This window comes from Ictalurus punctatus, chromosome 1 (assembly GCF_001660625.3).
Source record: "Ictalurus punctatus breed USDA103 chromosome 1, Coco_2.0, whole genome shotgun sequence".
NCBI classification, from domain to species: Eukaryota; Metazoa; Chordata; class Actinopteri; order Siluriformes; family Ictaluridae; genus Ictalurus; species Ictalurus punctatus.
In genome coordinates this window covers 39,041,569-39,060,938 of record NC_030416.2, presented here as the reverse complement: position 1 = coordinate 39,060,938, position 19,370 = coordinate 39,041,569, and the positions used below count along the sequence as shown (strand labels likewise).

Below are 19,370 nucleotides of genomic sequence, written 5' to 3'. Positions count from 1 at the left end.
ACATGGGTGAAGAAAGGTGAGATAATATGATACAGTATATGAGATATGAGATAGTTTACAAAGATAGTTGCAAATAAGACATCATATATTTACAGAGAGTGATAGTCGGTGTTACACAGTGTTCTGTTCGAACATACACCGATTACCCCCAGTTCATTCGTTTTCATTTACAATTAGAACCTTGGTCCACATACAGCAATTTGGTAGGGTTTACAGTTTTCTCTTCCCTTCTTTTTTTAAAAATAATTTCTTTTTTTATCTCAGTAAAATTTACTTGCGCGTTAAATTTGCTAAATATATCATGTACAGCTGATGTGATGGAATGAGTCAATGGGGCATGCAACTTGATAATAACCCGCCGCAAAAATACTGTGCCTCTTGCGCTTCTTAATAAGTACTCTCTTTACTTATTTATTGCTCGAACCGGACTATATCTGTTAGCAAACACTTTTACCGTTATTATCTCTCTCTCTCTCTCTCTCTCTATATATATATATATATATATACACATACCCGTCGGTATATATCTTAGTTTTGAAGCTGTGATCTAAGAAACACCAATATCTCTGCCATCGCAGAGGCGAAGTTCCTCGAACTTCTTATAAGAAATCGCTCCATGTAATACTTCTCTCAATGTAATACACGCATTTCTTATATCATTGACTCCCTTCCACACAGACAGCAATACACAATGACTTCATAAAATTCTAATTTACCTTAAGGCTGCTTTTTTTGATGACTCCTACAGTCAGTGATAAGGCTGCATCGGTCTTTCGCTCTGGATAACAAAGGGCAAATCGTCTTCGCGTCAACACAAACTTTTCCACGGGCATCTTCCGGTTTTCTTCTTGTCCAGAAAAGCTGAAAAGACTCGCGCAGCCCAGCCAGGAGACGCCAAATTGTCGTGGAAATTAGACAACACTCGTAGACTCGTCCTCTGAAGGTAAAAAAAGGTTTATTACAGAAAGATGTTTAATACAGGATAGAATAAAGCAGGATAGAATAATGAGTGGAGTTAGCAATAGCCTAAAACTCAACTGTTAACAGCAATAAATCCTCACTTAGCTGTTGCCTGGGTTGGCGCTCTGGTGGTGTTGAAGCTTCTTTTCCCCACAGTGCTGAAATGGTCTATGTGTGAAAGGAATATCAGTTATCATATGATTATGTTATCATATACGTCTCTCATGATCTAAAAATGATCGTGTTTCCTCTAAAAGTTATATTTTATGCTATGCTTATACAAGACAATAATGTTGACTCACTCTGTGTTCCACTGTCTCAGCTTCACTCTCTAACCCACCAGGGATAGCAGTCAGGACAGGTGAGTCCACCCCAAGGATGTCCTGAACCATTTTGGTAGAGTCTGACAGTTCAGCCGGGGGTGGCCCTCCACCTGTTTATCAGTTTTGTTGTCATTAGCTCTCTGTGACAGTAAAACACACTCACCACAGTGCTGATAATACAAGCGTAAAGTACAGTAATACAGTTTTACCAGTTTTGTTGGACTCCCCCTTATAAAGGCTAAATTCTTTTTTTTTTTTGCTACAACAGAGACAGTTTTAGATGCTTAATGATCTTCTGAACCATCCTCTTTACGTCGAGATTACAGGCGTTAATTTTCTCGGTTATTTCCTTCCACGGTTTCTGTTTTTTTTTGGCAGCAGTTACAATGGGATTGTTTACTTTTTAACATTTCTTTCCTGGGAAATATCGCTTTAAGTGTCATACACCAACACTGTAAACATCTACACAATGCTCCCACAAATCAGTGTGTGTTTACTTCTTCTTTTATTTATATTATTTTGTCAAATTTATTTGTGTGTGTGTGTGTGTGTGTGTGTGTGTGTGTTTCAGTATAACCAATGCTTTGGCAATGTAAAGCCCGGACAGTAAAGCCACTTGGATCTACTGATTGGACAGCACATTAAAGGGGCGGGGCTTTCTTGTAAACCCTCCTTTTGTGGGCGTGTGTTTAGGAATCCAACGTGGCAGAAGCTTGAGTAGAGGGAAGCACGGCTTAATTTATCTCTCTTTATTGTACTTTATTAGTCTGTATTCAGGCGATGAGCGGTTATTTACACAACTTCTGCTTCGGTGAGCGCGTGCGTTGTGGTTTTTGAGTGCATGTTGTATTAAAACCGTGGTGTTTCTGTCAGCTGGTTCCACGCGAGAGAAACTAAGAGCAGAAGAACAAAGACACGCGGGGAGTTACAGATACACACAAGGTACGTTAATGCACACACGCGACGTTTAACGTGTTCAGTGATTCTCATCGCGATTCAGAACCTTATAGAGCGGAATATAACAACAGAAGATATATAACCGCAGGCCTGCGAGTTCCGGTAACATTTACACACACATAAACCACGACGATAACTCCGTCATTTATTCAGATAATACTGAGGATATGTAGTTGATGGACCGCACGCGCGCACATCAGCCGTGCCGCGAGCTCTCCGTGTAAGTAACCAGTATGATTGCATCAGCAGCGCGAGCGCGTGCAGAACGCCGTTTAAAAAATAACCGCCATTTCTCTGAGGTACTACAGCTATACCACTTTAATGTGAGAACATGATTAACGCTTATCTAAACAATTTTAATTCGGAATAAAACTGAACCTAAAATGATGAGTATAATTTACCTGTTGTTTATTCAAGTTTAGACATGTGTGTTTATACATGTAGCTTATACCACTGTTCTACATAGATTAGGATTGATTTGGTGAAATGTTTAAAGCTAACGGAGAATAAAATTATCTGAAACGGACTAGAGTTTATTCCTGTAAGATAGAATTAAACTACTCCGGTATTATTATACTAATAAAAACACACAAATCCGTCAAAGAGCTTCGTCAAGCTGAATTCTCATCCGTTTCACTTAGGAGTCCCGCCCCTTCTACACAAGGATTGGCTAGCTACTGGCCAATAAGCTGCTTGTCAGAGTTACAGGGTGGAGGCGGGAAAATAAACTCGTCAGTACTCCAGACTGAGGCGGATGAAAAAGAACCAACCACAACGCAGGAGGCTCGGATGTAATAGCCAATTGCAGCACAGAAGGCGGGAAAATAAAACAATAGCTCGGAGGCCTGTTTCACGAAGCGAGTTAAATTAGTTGAGAAAACTAACCTAATCTAATCTAACCCGGGTTAATTAACTTTCTCACTAAACCCAGGTTTTAACCCTGAATCGAGATTACAGCCAATAGCGTTCAAGATAGAAAACAGCAGGTGTGCTTATTTCCGGTTGAAGAGTTATGAGGAAATTAAACCGACATTAACCACAAAAATCACAACAAAGCTCAGGAACATTTCTGATTGTGTAAAAGTTTCGTTTTATAGGCTCACATTTGGAATAAAAGGATTAAAAACGAATAACCCCAACATATTTCATTTAATATAAATGTAATTTTTTAATCAATTTATGAAAATATATTAGGACCGGAATAATGCCACTGCATGTAAATATGTGCCACTCACATTGAGCATGATTATAAATAATGCTGGATTTAATTGTGCCTGAATGTTTAAATTTACATGTATGGCATTTGGCAGATGTGCTTATCCAGAGCGATTATACACCTGAGCAGTTCAATTTTATTTTATTTGTACACAATGTACAATATTTGTACATTGTGTTCAGAGTGAAAGCAGGGACTTCGGCAAGACTAGCTATGACAGCATAACTAAAAGGGAGAGCCAGAAGGTAACACAGACATGAGGGCTCCCTGGGACATAAGGCAGTCATCCACTCCACCATCAACACACCTGGGTGAACTTCTGAAAGTGGGAAGACAACAGCATCCAAACATCCCAGTTCACCACAACACTCTATACCTGTGAGCCTCTAGATCCTCTAGTCCTGAACACTAATTGGAAGGCTGTTCCATAACTGTGGGGCCTTGTAAGAGAAAGCTCTCCCCCCTGCTGTAGCCTTCACTATTCCAGGTACCAACAAATAGCCTGCACCTTTTGATGGATGTAGGCGTGGCGGATCATAGATAAAGTTTGCTCAGGTACTGTGGTGCAAGACCGTTTAGTGCTTTATAGGTCAATAATAGTATTTTATAATCAATGCGAGATTTCACTGGGAGCCAATGCAGTGTGGATAAGATCGGGGTGATGTGGTCGTATCTTCTGGGTCTATTTAGGACTCTAGCAGCTGCATTCTGGACTAACTGGAGTTTGTTTATGCTCCTACTGGAACATCCAGACAGTAAGGCATTACAGTAATCTAGTCTAGAGGTGACGAAAGCATGAACTAATATTTCTGCATCGTGTAGTAACAATGTATTTCTTATCTTAGCAATATTTCTGAGATGAAAGAAGGCTATCCTAGTAATATTATCTACATGAGCATCAAATGATAGACTGGAGTCAATAATCACACCAAGGGCTTTTACTGCTGCACATGATGAAACAAAGTCCATCCAGAGTTACTGTGACATCAGAAAGATTACTTCTAGCTACACGTGGTCCTGGTATCAGTACTTCTTCTGTCTTATCCGAGTTAAGTAAAAGGAAGTTAATAAGCATCCAACATCTAATGTCCTTTACACATTCCTCAACTTTACTAAGCTGTTTTTTGTCCTCTGGCTTTGCTGAAACATACAGCTGTGTATCATCAGCATAACATCCATCCATTCATCCATCCATCTTATATACCGCTTATCCTTTTCAGGGTCATGGGGAAACCTGGAGCCTATCCCAGGGGGCCATCAGCATAACAGTGGAAGCTAATTCCATGTTTATGAATAATTTGACCTAGAGGTAGCATACAGAAAGTAAAAAGTAGTTGGCCTAAATCAGAACCTTGTGGAACACCAAACTTTACCTAAGTATGCATAGAGAAGTCACCATTTACATCTACGAACTGATAACAATCGGTCTAATATGACCTGAGCCAGGAGAGGGCTGTTCCCCTAATGCCAACAACATTTTCCAGTCTATCAAGGAGAATAGTATGATCTATAGTATCAAAAGCTGCACTAAGGCCGAGTAATACAAGCAACGAGACACAATCCTGATCAGAGGTCAGTAGAAGGTCACTTACCACTTTAACCAGCGTTGTCTCTGTGCTACACAGTTCGAAGCACACAGTTGTATAGAACGTCTCTGTACGCTGTAGCTTTACAGTTTCCCTTCACTGGAACTAAGAGCCCCAAACACTGTTCCAGAATGACATAAAGTGCATAAAGCGAGCTCCATGAAGATGTGGTGTGTGAAGGTTGGAAGAAGGTAGAAGAACTCGAGTATCCTGCACAGAGCCCTGACCTCAACCCCACTGAACACCTTTGGGATGAACTGGAGTCTCCTCACATCATCAACAGCACCTCACCTCAACCTCACTAACACTCTTGTAGCTGAATGATCACAAATCCCCACAGCCACACCCCAAAATCTAATGGACAGCCTTCCCAGAATAGTGGAGCACATTATAATAGCAAAGAAGGAATACGGATACGGTCTGGATTATCATTATAAATGAGTGAGACTCCTCCCCCTCGGCCAGTCAGATGAGGCTGATGTATATAACTGTATCCAGGAGGACTGGCTTCATTTAGTGCTGTGTACTCGTTTGATTTAATCCATATTTTTGTTAAAAACATTATATTTAAATATAACTCCTGGTAATAGATCAATAAGTGCTTTAGAGGTAAGAGATCTAATATTTAAGAGACCCTCAGCAGTTAAGGGTCTTGCCTAAGGGCCCAGTTTGACAGTACCCACAACCTTTTGATCAGAAGTCCAATGTCTTAACCACTGAGCTATTACTTCACCTTGCTGTTTTTGCTGCATTTATATACAACTAATATATATATATATATATATATATATATATATATATATATATATATATATATATATATATATATATACACACATATATATTTCCCTTCTTAAAGCAAATAAAATTACTAGATATAACAATAAGTTTTGCTGTTTTTTCAGATGAGCTCAGAAAAGCCACCATTGCCAGAAGATGGAGTAGAGGTGGGGCAGGTGGTGGGGCCTGTGGAAGTTCCTGATGCCCCATTGGACAGAGTGCGTGATGGGTGGGACAGTAAGGTGGAGTATTTCCTGGCTCAGGTGGGATTCAGTGTTGGACTTGGGAACGTGTGGAGATTCCCCTACTTGTGTCACCAGAACGGTGGAGGTGTGTGTGTGTGTGTGTGTGTGTGTGTGTGTTAAAATGCTTATTTTAATTAACTTTAATGTCTTCCAGTCTCACTGTCTCCCTCTCTACCCCTGTCTCTCTCTCAGGAGCGTTCCTGCTGCTCTATGTTCTGCTGATGGTGGTGGTCGGTGTGCCGTTGTTTTTTCTGGAGTTAGCAGTGGGTCAGAGTATCAGACAGGGCAGCATCGGTGTCTGGAGGCACATCTCACCAAAACTTGTTGGGATTGGCTACTCCAGCTGCGTGGTGTGTACACCAAACCAGTAATCCCTAATCTGATTGAGTGATCTTCCCAAAAATTCCCTTTATCATGTTTATCATTAGTTTAGACTCTTTATTGTGTTTATAGTTATAATAGCTTTCTAAACTTTGTTTTTGTGTCTCAGTTAATGCAGCATTCTTATAACTTTAGAATTCAGTTAAATTTTATTTGTATAGCACTGTTAATAATAGACATTGTGTCACAAAGCAGCCTTACTCCCCCTCGGAGATTGGAAAAGTTATTCATTAATCTGGAACTGACATACTTTACTGAACTTTTCTGAAAACAACCCAATACACGCACACACAAGAATATATATTATTCATTTAGGACTGTAGTTTAATTCTATACTTTTTGTGAATCCATAAAAATAATATATATAAAGTATTATTTATATATATATATATATATATATATATATATATATATATATATATATATATATATATATATATATATATATATATATATATAACAGTAAACTGAAGTCTTTGTTGGTGACCCTGGGTATATAATATACAGTGAGGGGAAAAAAGTATTATGATCCCCTGCTGATTTTGTACGTTTGCCCACTGACAAAGAAATGATCAGTCTATAATTTTAATGGTAAATTTATTTGAACAGTGAGAGACAGAATAACAAGAAAATCCAGAAAAATGCATGTCAAAAATGTTATAAATTGATCTGCATTTTATTGAGGGAAATAAGTATTTGACCCCCTCTCAATCAGTTTTTGTGGCAGTTTGATCTCTAATCATTCTTGCTGTATGTTAATGACTCTCGAACCACAAACGCAGCCTTCTGTAGAGAGTAAATCTGGAATAAATCCCACACTGTGACTGTAGAGTTAGCAGTGCAGCTCTACTATCTGCTGGACAACTCTTTACTGTTATACAAGAAGAAATTCATTCCAGAGATTTACAATTCTCTCTGCTTACTGAAATCTTAAATAAAAATAAATGTATCTAATGCCGTGTGTCTCTCCCCTGTCTGTCTCTCTCTCTCTCCCCTGTCTGTCTCTCAGGTGTGTTTCTTCGTGGCACTGTATTATAACGTAATCATCGCTTGGAGTATTTTTTATCTCTTTAAATCATTCCAGAGTCCGTTACCCTGGGAGAACTGTCCTAAAGAGGGGAACACCACAGGTGTGTGTGTGTGTGTGTGTGTGTGTGTGTGTGTTTAAACTGCCCTGTGTTGTCAGAGAAAGGTAGATCATGTGTCTAGCCCTTGTGTGTGTGTGTGTGTGTGTGTGTAGTACCCGAGTGTGATGCGAGTTCTCCTACATCATACTTCTGGTTCCGTAAAGCTCTGGATATTACGGACTCTATCGATGACAAGGGAGAGTTTAACCTGATCATCACTGGCTGTCTCGCTCTCGCCTGGCTCGTCGTCTGCCTCGCCATGTTCAAGGGCATCAAGTCTTCTGGCAAGGTGTGTGTGAGTGAGAGTGTGTGTGAGACTGTAATCATATATGGGTTGGGTTAAAATAATATTTGCCAGTAATATAATGTTATGAAAGAAAGTTAATAATGGTGATAAGTTTTTTTTATGTAGAAACTTTTCATGACTGTTGTCTCAGTCTGGGGCAATAATGGTAAGAAAATGGAAAAATAAAAGTAATAGTAAATGTAAAATACAAAGAACTGATTAAGAAAAAAGTCTAAATTAAAGAGCACATTTTATTTTGCACATGAATAATAAAAAATTGTATATGTAAAGTTGATTATTGATTAGTTTCTGTTCTGTAGGTGATGTATTTCTCCTCCGTGTTCCCCTACCTGGTTCTGCTGTGCTTCCTGATTCGAGGTCTGACGCTGGACGGAGCAGCAGAGGGACTCAAGTACATGTTCAGTCCTAAGGTACAGTATAACACACACACACACACACACACACACACACACACACACACACACACACCCCTCTGTATTGTTGTTCTGTTGTGTTCCATACAGGACCTTCTGTCTACAGATTTCTTTATGACCTCTCTTCCCCCCTCTTCAGTTGGAGATATGGGGTGATGTACAGGTGTGGCGTCAGGCGTTCACTCAGGTGTTCTTTGCTCTGGGTTTGGGTTTTGGCTCCATCATAGCGTACTCCTCCTACAACCAGCGTAATAATAACTGTCACCGTGATGCCTACACCGTCTCCACCATCAACTTCCTCACCTCCATCCTCGCCTCGCTCGTCGTCTTCTCTGTGCTGGGATTCAGGGCCAAGTCCTTCACCAAGACCTGCATCTCAAAGTACACACACACACACACGCAGGCAGAATGAAGAAGGGTGAGAGAAGGAGGCATCTTTGATAATAATCTGTATATTACTAATGTATAATGTAGTGTTGTGTTATTGTGTGTGTGCTGCAGAAATCTGAAACTGTTATCTGAAGCAATCTCGTCCTCAGTTACTCTACCCCCTCTTCTTATTAACATAACGGAGGCGGACTCTGTTTCTGTGGAGATGTATAAACACTGGTACGAGGTGCAGGGAAATCAGCTGAACCTCACTGGCTACAGCATCAGCAACTGCAGCCTGGAGGACGTCATGAACAAGGTACCTATAGATTATATACATTTATACACCATATATATACAATAACACCGCCTGGAGGACGTCAGTATAATAATAAGGCACATATACGTGACTTATTTTTTATATATATATATATATATATATATATATATATATATATATATATATATATATAATATGCACGTGTATATATTATTTCCTCTGTTGTAGAACCTACTGGATAACTGCATCATGAATATTTTCCATAATATGAATAACTGTATAATTTCTTCTATATGGCAGAAATGCTTCTTACAGTTTTAGATGTCACTCTCCGTCTGTCTCATTCTCTCAGGGAGTAGAGGGGACAGGTCTGGCATTTATAGCCTTCACTGAGGCAATGACTCGGTTCCCCGCCAGTCCCTTCTGGTCAGCTCTGTTCTTCCTCATGCTCATCAACCTGGGACTGTCCACCATGTTCGGTACCATGGAGGGGATCCTCACCCCACTGTCTGATACCTTCTCCTCACTGAGGAACCACAAACTCATCTTCACAGGTACACTCACACACACACACACTCACACTATGTCACCATCTCAGTGTTGCTCTTTTTTTGGCTCACTTTCTTTCTGTTTCACTCTCCCTGCCTATCTCACTCCCTATCTGTCTGGTTTGTTGTCCTGGGAAACAACACATCTGATATGGGACAGGTCTGTCATGGTGTTCCTCAGGGGTCTGTCCTGGGTCCTATACTGTTTGGCATTTATGTTTCTTCTAGGACAAATTATTCAGAAACATGGTCCAGGTTATCACTTCTACAGCATGCTGGTGATTTACACCAGCTCGAAGTCTGACATGACGGTCACGTCAACAACTCTCCCTGAGGGGTATTTAAAAATGTAATATCGTTACATGATGCTGAAAAGCTTATTCACACGTTTATTACTTCAAGGATTGATTATTGTAATGCACTTTTTATTGGCCTACCTGTAAAATATATTAGACCACATCCCGAATCCAGCAGCAGGTGTTGTCACCTGTACTTCTTCACGTCCGCACGTTACTGTACTGCTGTGTAATTTGCATGGCATGTTCCTTTCTCTCGTTTATAACTCCGTACACACCTTCTCGTTCTCTCCATTCTGCTGTCTCTCATGCGTTTTCTTTTGCAGCCCCTACGCTATGGAACTTACTTTTATAGACAGAAATACACCCACATTCAACAGTTTTAAGAAAATGTTGAAAACTCATCTTTTTAAAATAACTTGTACTGATTAATTTGATCTAGCTTTTTTCAATAGAGTGTAGAGTTAATTATTTGTTTGATACTTATTGTCTTGTTGTATTGAGTATGTCTGTATGTGTGTATTTTATCTCTATTTTCTGTTCATGTAGCGCTTTGGGTATGAGAAAAGTGCATTTAAATAAAATGTTGTTGATAATAATAATAATAATAATAATAATAATATGATGATGATGATGATGATGTCTGACTCTCTCCGCAGTGTGTAGCTGTGTGTTGGCGTTTGTGATTGGTCTGTTGTTCACTCAGCGCTGTGGGAATTACTTTGTGGTGATGTTTGATGATTACTCCGCCACACTGCCGCTCATCATCGTCGTCGTTTTCCAGACCGTCAGTATCGCCTGGGTGTATGGGGCGGACAGGTAACACGTGTGTGTGTGTGTGTGTGTGTGAGAAGAGTAGTTTATTTGTCATTTGCACAGTCACACTTCAATGCCCTGTGTGTGTGTGTGTGTGTGTGTGTGTGTGTGTGTGTGTGAGACAGGTTCCTGGAGGATATCAGACAGATGCTGGGCCGCCCAGTGTGTGTGGTTTATAAGTTTCTGTGGAAGTACGTGTGTCTGTTAGCCATGCTGACTCTGCTAGCAGCCAGTCTACTGAAAATGTGTCTAAAACGACCACAATACACAGCCTGGAACAGAGATACGGTACACACACTATTTGTAATCTGTTACACTAGATTAAAGACAGTAAATAAATACTGAATCAGTACTGTAGTTCTGTGGAAGCTAGTTCTTTACTGATCTTTTGGTGTAGACCATTAAACATGATTGCTGAGGATGACCCCACATGGTGCAGCCTGAAGATCAGTGAGATTACTGAGGATGGTACCACTTGGTAATCATTAAGATGCTTTGGACTACAATTGCTACGATCAGTTTTACACTCAAGTTTCCATCAGTGAACAGTGGAGAAGTTCAACAAAACAGACTTCATGTAGAAACTGTAATGAATTTCCTGGTTACCCAACTGCACTTTTTGACCATGTAGTATTAGCACATTTATAGAAGGGGTGTATTTATTTATAATCGCACTATCCGGCGTCACCCAGATGAGGACTGGTTCCCTTTTGAGTCTGGTTCCTCTCAAGCTTTCTTCCTCATATCGTCTCAGGGAGTTTTTCCTCACCACCGTCACCTCTGGCTGCTCATTAGAGATAAATTCATACATTTAACATCTTTATCCTGAATTGATATATTTCTGTAACAATGTCTAATGTTAAACATGCTGCACTAATAAAACTGAACTGAATGGAATATAACCCATAAACCCCTCTCTCTCTCCTCTCTCTCTGTCCATCTCTTTCTTACCCTCCTCCTTGTTGTTTCTCTGTTCTGAGCTTCAGCTGCTGGCTGCAGTACAAATAATATAAATTTGTGTTGAATTATTGACTATTAAACACCACTACACACTATTAACCATTCTGTTGGGAGACTGACTCTGTGTGTGTCTCTCTCTCTCTCTCTCTCTCTCTCTCTCTCTCTCTCTCTCTCTTTCACTCTCTCTCTTTCACTCTCTCTCGGTCTCAGGCATCAGAGGTGAAATTGGCCTATCCTGATTGGGCATTGGCCATGCTCTCAACACTCATCATCATTGCAGTACTTCCTGTTCCTCTGGGTTACGCCCACACCATGTTAAAACAGCGGTTCAGCCAGTCAGCTCTCGACACTGAGGCACGATACGCCCCCTGCAGCACCGTGGACACTGACTCTGCCCCTCTCAGCACGCTGCAGAATGCGGACTTAAATCCTACCTCCTCCCCGTTGGCCGAGGATGGCTACAGGCTCCTCCCACAGACTGGAGAGGAGGAAGGTGAGGCGTCTACAAGAGTATGAGCTGGAAAGGTCCAGGTTAAAGTTCTGGTCTAGATTAAAGTGCGTTTGCAGTTTTGTAAAGGGTTTTTTTTTTTAAATCATGTTCTGCATTTTTCCCGGTAATTTGTATAACATTTTGGAAGTCTAAAAAAATTTGAGTATTGCTCCTTTAAGGTAAATGGTTACCATTCTAACACAGATTTTCTGAAGGTTCTGTCAGACGTTTTACATTAACATTTCAACACTATATACGCTTAGGAAACTAGCTAATGTTACAGTTAAACATGTCAACATTTTTTTTCAGTAAATATATTTCTAGTGAGGTTATTCACATGAAATATTCACCAGACATCAGTATTAACTCAAGAAATCCGCAAATATGAAGAATTCACAACATTAAAGTCCATGCATGAAGTTATGTGTAATAAAGTGGATTGACACTGGGAAAAAGTATTGAACATGCTAAGAAAAGCAGTTCTCCAAGGCAAGGTAAGGAACCAACTGAAATCTGTAAGTAATTATACCTTCTATCTGTGCACATTAATATCAGTTGGGTTAGTAAATTGATGGTCTATAAAAAGGCTTTTCGTTACCAAGGTGTCACACAAGAAACATCTCATGATGGGTAAAAGCAAAGAGCTCTCCCAAGACCTTTACAACCTTATTGTAGTGAAACATATTGATGGACTCGGATACTGACGTATTTCAAAACTTCTGAATCTTCCAGTAAGCACCATTGGGGCCATTATCCACAAGTGGAAGCAAAATCACTCCATCATCAACCGGCCATGCACAGGAGCTCCTCACAAGATTTCTGACCAGGGAGTCAGAAGAATATTCAGAAGAGTAGCCCAAGAGCCAAGGACCACTCAGAAAGAGCTCCAGAAATGTCATGATGTCTGGTGAAAATCTCATGTGAATAACCTCATCGGAAATATAATGAATCTAATATTCATAATTTATTGTAGGGCTGTAATACTGTTACAGAGCAACACTGCACTCAATCTTTCTATCGAGAGACCTGATTGGTCACAACATGAAACGGTGCTAGTTAGTGATCTAATTATTAAACTAGGTAAAGCTTTCCAGGGAAAATGAACTAGTTAATAAAGTTGTTCAGCAAATATTAAATATGTAAGACTTTGAGGAAGCTGTTTAAACTCTAATAACACAACATTAAACACAATAACACGTGTGTAATGTATTTGAGTCATCATTAGACATTGTATTTAAACAGTCCTGATATCGTGAATATTTCAGTACTGTTATGTTTATTATTTATTTATAGTTAGTGATGCAATTGATCTCAAGAAAGTGATCAATGTAACACACAACTTACACAAATAATAACTTTAATGCTGATTATAAAGTGATTAAGTACGTGGCTTTTCTGAATGTGACTCCCATTAAAATTTCTAAATATAAAATCCCCATTTTTATAATTAATATAAGAACTATCACTAATTTGTAAAATAAATGAAAGAGGAGATTGTGAGTTAGATTTGTGACCCTATTTGTGAATCAGTAAACCACACGTGGGGTCACGAGTTTTAGTTTGGAAACACCTGTTAAAACTTTATTTACTGTAGACCCTTAACAGTAAAAAGGCTAACGAATATCAGTCCAAATGTTCTTCAGTTCAGCTCTAATGTCATGACACACAGTACATCTAGATACCTGAAGGTACACACACATTATATTACACACACATGATTAATAATTAGTTAAATAATTAATGTATAATTATTTTTCAAGTATATGAAAAGCACCACATTGTAAAAGTGTTCAGTTTGCAGTGTTGTAGAGATGGAGGAATAAAAGGCCAGAAAGGAGAGAGAGCTGAATCGAAGCTGCTGATTGGTCAGCTGCTCTAACGCTCATTACGACATCATGATTTGGACTTTCACCAGTTCAGTGGGAAAGTTTTCACATCACCTTTTATTTATTTATTTATTTATACAGCACATGTACAAAGAGAACAAGAACCGGTCAACTGGAACGCTGTACAGTAACATCAGGCAAATACAAACCGCAAATAATATATATATATATATATATATATATATATATATATATATATATATATATATATATATATATATATATATTAGGTCCGTCTCAAAAAATTAGAATATCGTGGAAAAGTTCTTTTTTTTCTGTAATTTAATTCAAAAAGTGGAACTTCCATATATTCTAGATTCATTACACATAAAGTGAAATATTTCAAGCCTTTTTTGTTTTAATCTTGATGCTTACAGCTCACGAAATGCTTGGAGTTAATTATCTGATTACAGTCTTCTCAGGTCGACATTTCTGTATTATAAATTCTTTATTCTAATATTTTGAGATACGGTGTTTTTGATTTCCATGAGCTGTAATCCGTAATCATCGAGATTAAAACAAAAAAGGCTCGAACTATTTCACTTTGTGTAATGAATCTAGAACATATGAAATATAGTAATTAAATTACTTTTTGAATTAAATTATAGAAAAAAAGAACTTTTCCATGATATTCAAATTTTTTTAGATGCATCTGTATATACAGTTAAAATAAAAACATTACAAGAAAAAAAAAAAAAACATTGAAAGATGAAAAGTTATGACCAAAACACATTATTCTGTAAATAGATAGATTCTCTCTTTCTCTCTCTCACACAGTGTTTATTGCACTGTTTTAATATTCACTTTTGGCAAAATTGTTTATTGTAATTTTTGTATAAAGGCTGAGGATGTTTTATAGCTTTTGTACATTTTATAAAGTTTTATATGTAAATGTAAATTTTAGTGTGTGTGTGTGTATATGCGTGCGTGTATGTATGTGTGTGTATGTGTGTATATATATATATATATATATATATATATATATATATATATATATATATATATATATGTATATATATATATATGTATATATATATATATATGTATGTGTGTATATATATATATATATATATTACACGCACGTGTGCAAGTATTTTGTTTATAATTTGAAATGTAGATGACACGTGCTTGATGTCAGGGTTGGGGGCGAGTGGTTTATCCCCTACAGGTGCAGCAGGCTTATTTGTTTACATCTGAACATTTTATTGTTTAATGTCGAGTTTTCTGTCACATGTCTGTTCTAAAACAATCATGCTGGAACTTTACAAATTAAACACATGTACAGTGTTTTGTTTTGGTACATTGATTTAATAACTAGGTCACAGGTGTGTGTGTGTGAGTGTGTGATAATTTGTGTTATTACATCATTCCTCTGAAGCGGCTCTGTAACATCAGTTTTCTATAAATCACAATCTCATGAAATCAGTGTGTTCTGTAAAGTTTATAAATAAAGTGCTGTGTAAAAGCGCAGGTCATTGTAATATTTTATTTCCTTTCCTCTGTTAATATTAAACTTGTTTTAAAATGGGTTTAATGTTTTTATTTAGCTTATCTGTGTATCTCTCTCACACACACACTGTCCTATCAGGTTTATATGTTCAGTTCATTATAGTAAAGAGTCAATTATCCTGAGAGTAAAAGACTTTTACATATTATTGTTTTTTCTTTTATACTATGTTTTATATATTTTTAATATCTCACATTTCCTGAAAACAATAATGAATATAGATATGAATGAATATGGAACAGATTTTAGTCTCTATTCTATCATTTAAGAAAATCACTATTTTAAAAATATTTGTTTTAAGTGTATAAAACACTTCACTTCAAACCTTTCATAGTGCATGAAATAAAATATTAAATAAATACTAACAAGAAATATAAAAGAATAATGCAAGTTCGGTGCAGAGAATGCTGTCAGGGATGGAGTTCAGGTTTTAAATCATACAGAGAAGGGTTTGGTGTGTGTGTGTGTGTAATTGGGGAATCAGGTTGTCTAGGTTGCGTGCTCCGCCCTGGAAAAGAGGTGATGTACAAAAACAGGAAGCTGAGAGTCAGAACACAGAGAAGCACCTGAGCTGCAGGTACGCACATTATTTTTAATGTACACACAATATATACACACACACGAGCTGGCAATATTTTTGTGTGTGAAGCATTGGCTGTATATTTTACTTTTCTGTAACCTGTAAGTACTAAAATATATTTGGATGTGTAACTGTGATGTGTGTGTGTGTATGGTTTTTAGAGTCGGTGTACTGATTTAGTGCTTGTAATGATACTAATGGACTACACACACACACTATAATACTTGTATTATAATGAAAACAAAGACTTGTATTGTCTCTCAGGTATGTTTGTGCGCACACTTCTGGGAGTGTGTGTGTGTGTGGCACTTTGTGTGTCTCAGAACTCTGACTCCACCTCTGATGCTGAGCAACACACTCCTGAGAAGCAGAATCCCATCACACGCAAGCAAACCTGTAAGACACACACACGCATGCACACATACATGTGCACACGCATGCACACACACACACTCACATTTTTATCATAGCTCAGTATATTATCACACTTTTGTATTTTATTTGAAGTTTGTGAGAAAGACCTGAACCTCCAAATTCTCTATAGATAACCTTCACCTTGTCCTACACCATCCACTCACAAACTCCACCACATCCTCCACCCACACTGGCCACCCAGAACCTCCACACCCTCCACCCAGAACCTCCACTTTCCTGCTTTATCCACCTCCAGCCAGTTATATACAGCTCCATCCTTGACCTGAGACAGAACCACACTTTACATTCACTTTAATCTGTACATAAGTTTCATAGGTGACACCATGGGAACAGTGTTTTCACTAAGTGTGTGTGTGTGTGTGGCAGATGTCCATGTGAATAACAGGCTGGGTCTGTTTATTGCCGCTGCACTGGGAACCATGACACTGATGGGAGTGATCTATTGCATCTACAATCAGTTCTACACCAGACACCCGTATACACACACACAGCTACAGGAGACAGGTACACACACACACACACACACACACACACACACACACACACACACACAGAGCTACAGGAGACGGGTACACACACACACACAGCTACAGGAGACAGGTGAGACACACACAAAGCTGTACACACACACACACAGCTACAGGAGACAGGTGAGACACACACAACGCTACACACACACAGCTACAGGAGACAGGTATACACACACAGCTACAGGAGACAGGTACACACACACACACACACACACACAGCTACAGGAGACAGGTACACACACACAGCTACAGGAGACAGGTACACACACACACACACACACACAGCTACAGGAGACAGGTACACACACACAGCTACAGGAGACAGGTACACACACACACACACACACACACACACAGCTACAGGAGACAGGTACACACACACACACACAGCTACAGGAGACAGGTACACACACACACACACAGAGCTACAGGAGACAGGTACACACACACACACACAGCTACAGGAGACAGGTACACACACGCACACACAGCTACAGGAGACAGGTACACACACACACACACACGCGCGCGCATACACACAGCTACAGGAGACAGGTACACACACAAACTCTGACAGGTCTCTCTCTGTCTCTCTCCGTCTTTTTTCTGTTTCTCTCTGTCTCTCTTTCTGTGTCTCTCTCAGACTCATCAGTGGATATGGGTGGACTGTCCCCTCCTGTTTTCCATAGTTGTGGACGAATGGATGGATGGATGGGGAGAGGAGGAGGAGGAGGAGTGAGTTATGGTTCTCTCTCTGACACTCCCTCCATCATCACTGTTCCTCCAGCTCTCTCACCTCCTCCTCTTGCATCACCCTTTCCCCCGCCTCGCCCACCTCGCCCCGCCCCTCTCAGAACAATCTCCGCTCAGGAGCTGCAGAAGAACTTCCTCTGACATGCCCCACACTACACAGAGCTCGACCAATCAGAATAGAGTGTAGTAGAGTAGCAAAGGCTCTCAATCACAGAGCTTGACCAATCAGAGTAGAGTGTAGTAAAGGCTGTCAATCACAAAGCTCAACCAATCAGAGTAGAGTGTAGTAAAGGCTGTCAATCACAAAGCTCAACCAATCAGAGTAGAGTGTAGTAAAAGCTGTGTTAAGGTGTCTGATCACATTCCAATTTAAAATGAGAGTCTTTCAGCCACTCTGTAAAAAGAGAGAGAGAGTGTGTGTATATGTGTGTGTAAACTGTATTGTGTGGTTTTATTCTTTAATAAACCCCTGATGATGATCTTCACTTAGTTTCCCAGAAGGTCTGCACTGTGTGTGTTAGTTATATACTGATATAGTATAATGTAATGTATAGATGATTTTACTCCTCTGTCACTTGGTGATGAAGACGTTATGTTTCTCTCCATGTATCTGAGATTCTCATTAGTGTGATAGAGTGTTTGAATGTTTTTTTAGTATTTGTATGGAATTAATATTGTAACCAACAGATGAACTGATTCGAATTGGGCCCAAACAGGCTCAAGGTCACAGCAAGGTCACTATCTGAAAGGACTAGACTTGCTGTATACTGTAGCAAGTCTAGTCCTCTCAGACCGTGACCTTGAGTGACATTTATGGCCCTTATTCAAAGTGACTTGCATTTATCTCATTTATACAACTGAGCAGGTAAGGGTTAATAAGAGAGTATAAGTAAGAGAGGTTAATGGCCTTGCCTAAAGGCCCAACTGTGCTGAGATTTGAACTCATGACCTGATCAGGAGTCCAACATCTTAACCACTTAGCTACCACTGGCCCAGTACACAGTGAGAGGAAACATCGTTCCTCCAGGAACATGCTGCTACATTAAACAACACACTAACCACATGAGAAACAGAACTAAATAACACTTACACATTCTACATAAAGTGCAGGTGCAGACGTGTGTTAACACAGGACAGTACTGAACCAGGACAGTACTGAATCAGGACAATAGGTACAGTAAGAGACAGTGTAGTGATCAGTACACAGTTATAGTGTGGAAGTGTCTGATATAACAGGAAGTGCAGAAGAAACTTGGCAGCGGTTGAGTTCTGCTTGGGTTTTTTTTCCTTTCAGAAGACCATTTCATTTGCAATTATTATAAATATTTTTAGTTGTGTAAATAATTTTGCCATATGTTTCCAGAGAAGATATTATTTTAAAAGGGTGAATGATTTGTTAGAGGAACCTCCCAATGTCTGAGTTGAAAATAAAAACAAACTGGAGGACAAGAAACTGATTTATTCTGTACTGATTCTATTCTAATTTAAAAAGACACACACATACACCTCTAGAGTGAGGTATCGCGCGCCCTCAGTGCGCAGGTGCGACAGAGTGCGGATTAAGGGGATAACCGGGAACAGAGGCGCGCGTGCACGAGCAGGAGTGAGTTAGCGCGAGAGGGGGT

The 19,370-nt window shown here is 39.2% G+C and overlaps 1 protein-coding gene and 1 long non-coding RNA gene across 4 annotated transcripts; one reads left to right on the top strand and one right to left on the bottom strand.

The window, feature by feature from the left end:
* Positions 1–1,060: 1,060 nt before the first annotated feature.
* LOC108273341 (uncharacterized) lies at positions 1,061–3,003 on the bottom strand. Its single transcript, XR_001814292.3, has 3 exons — positions 2,642–3,003; positions 1,263–1,393; positions 1,061–1,128 (listed from the first exon to the last, which is right to left on the bottom strand). It is a non-coding gene; the product is annotated as an uncharacterized LOC108273341 (long non-coding RNA).
* Positions 1,950–18,224, top strand: slc6a16b (solute carrier family 6 member 16b). Of its 3 annotated transcripts, none has more exons than XM_017482404.3 (13): positions 1,950–2,225; positions 5,948–6,152; positions 6,260–6,417; positions 7,458–7,578; positions 7,689–7,864; positions 8,182–8,292; positions 8,435–8,676; positions 8,797–8,983; positions 9,297–9,498; positions 10,448–10,607; positions 10,730–10,892; positions 11,775–12,057; positions 17,636–18,224. In XM_017482404.3, the coding sequence occupies exons 2-13, from the start codon at positions 5,948–5,950 to the stop codon at positions 17,884–17,886; spliced, it is 2,259 nt and encodes a 752-aa protein (XP_017337893.2). In that variant the 5' UTR covers positions 1,950–2,225; the 3' UTR covers positions 17,887–18,224. The 3 variants fall into 3 exon arrangements, with proteins under 3 accessions (XP_017337893.2, XP_053540899.1, XP_053540900.1); XM_053684924.1 differs by lacking the exon at positions 17,636–18,224 and adding an exon at positions 12,787–14,141 and having other exon boundaries at positions 1,952–2,225; XM_053684925.1 differs by lacking the exon at positions 17,636–18,224 and adding an exon at positions 12,364–12,929 and having other exon boundaries at positions 1,952–2,225.
* The last annotated feature ends 1,146 nt before the right edge of the window (positions 18,225–19,370 follow it).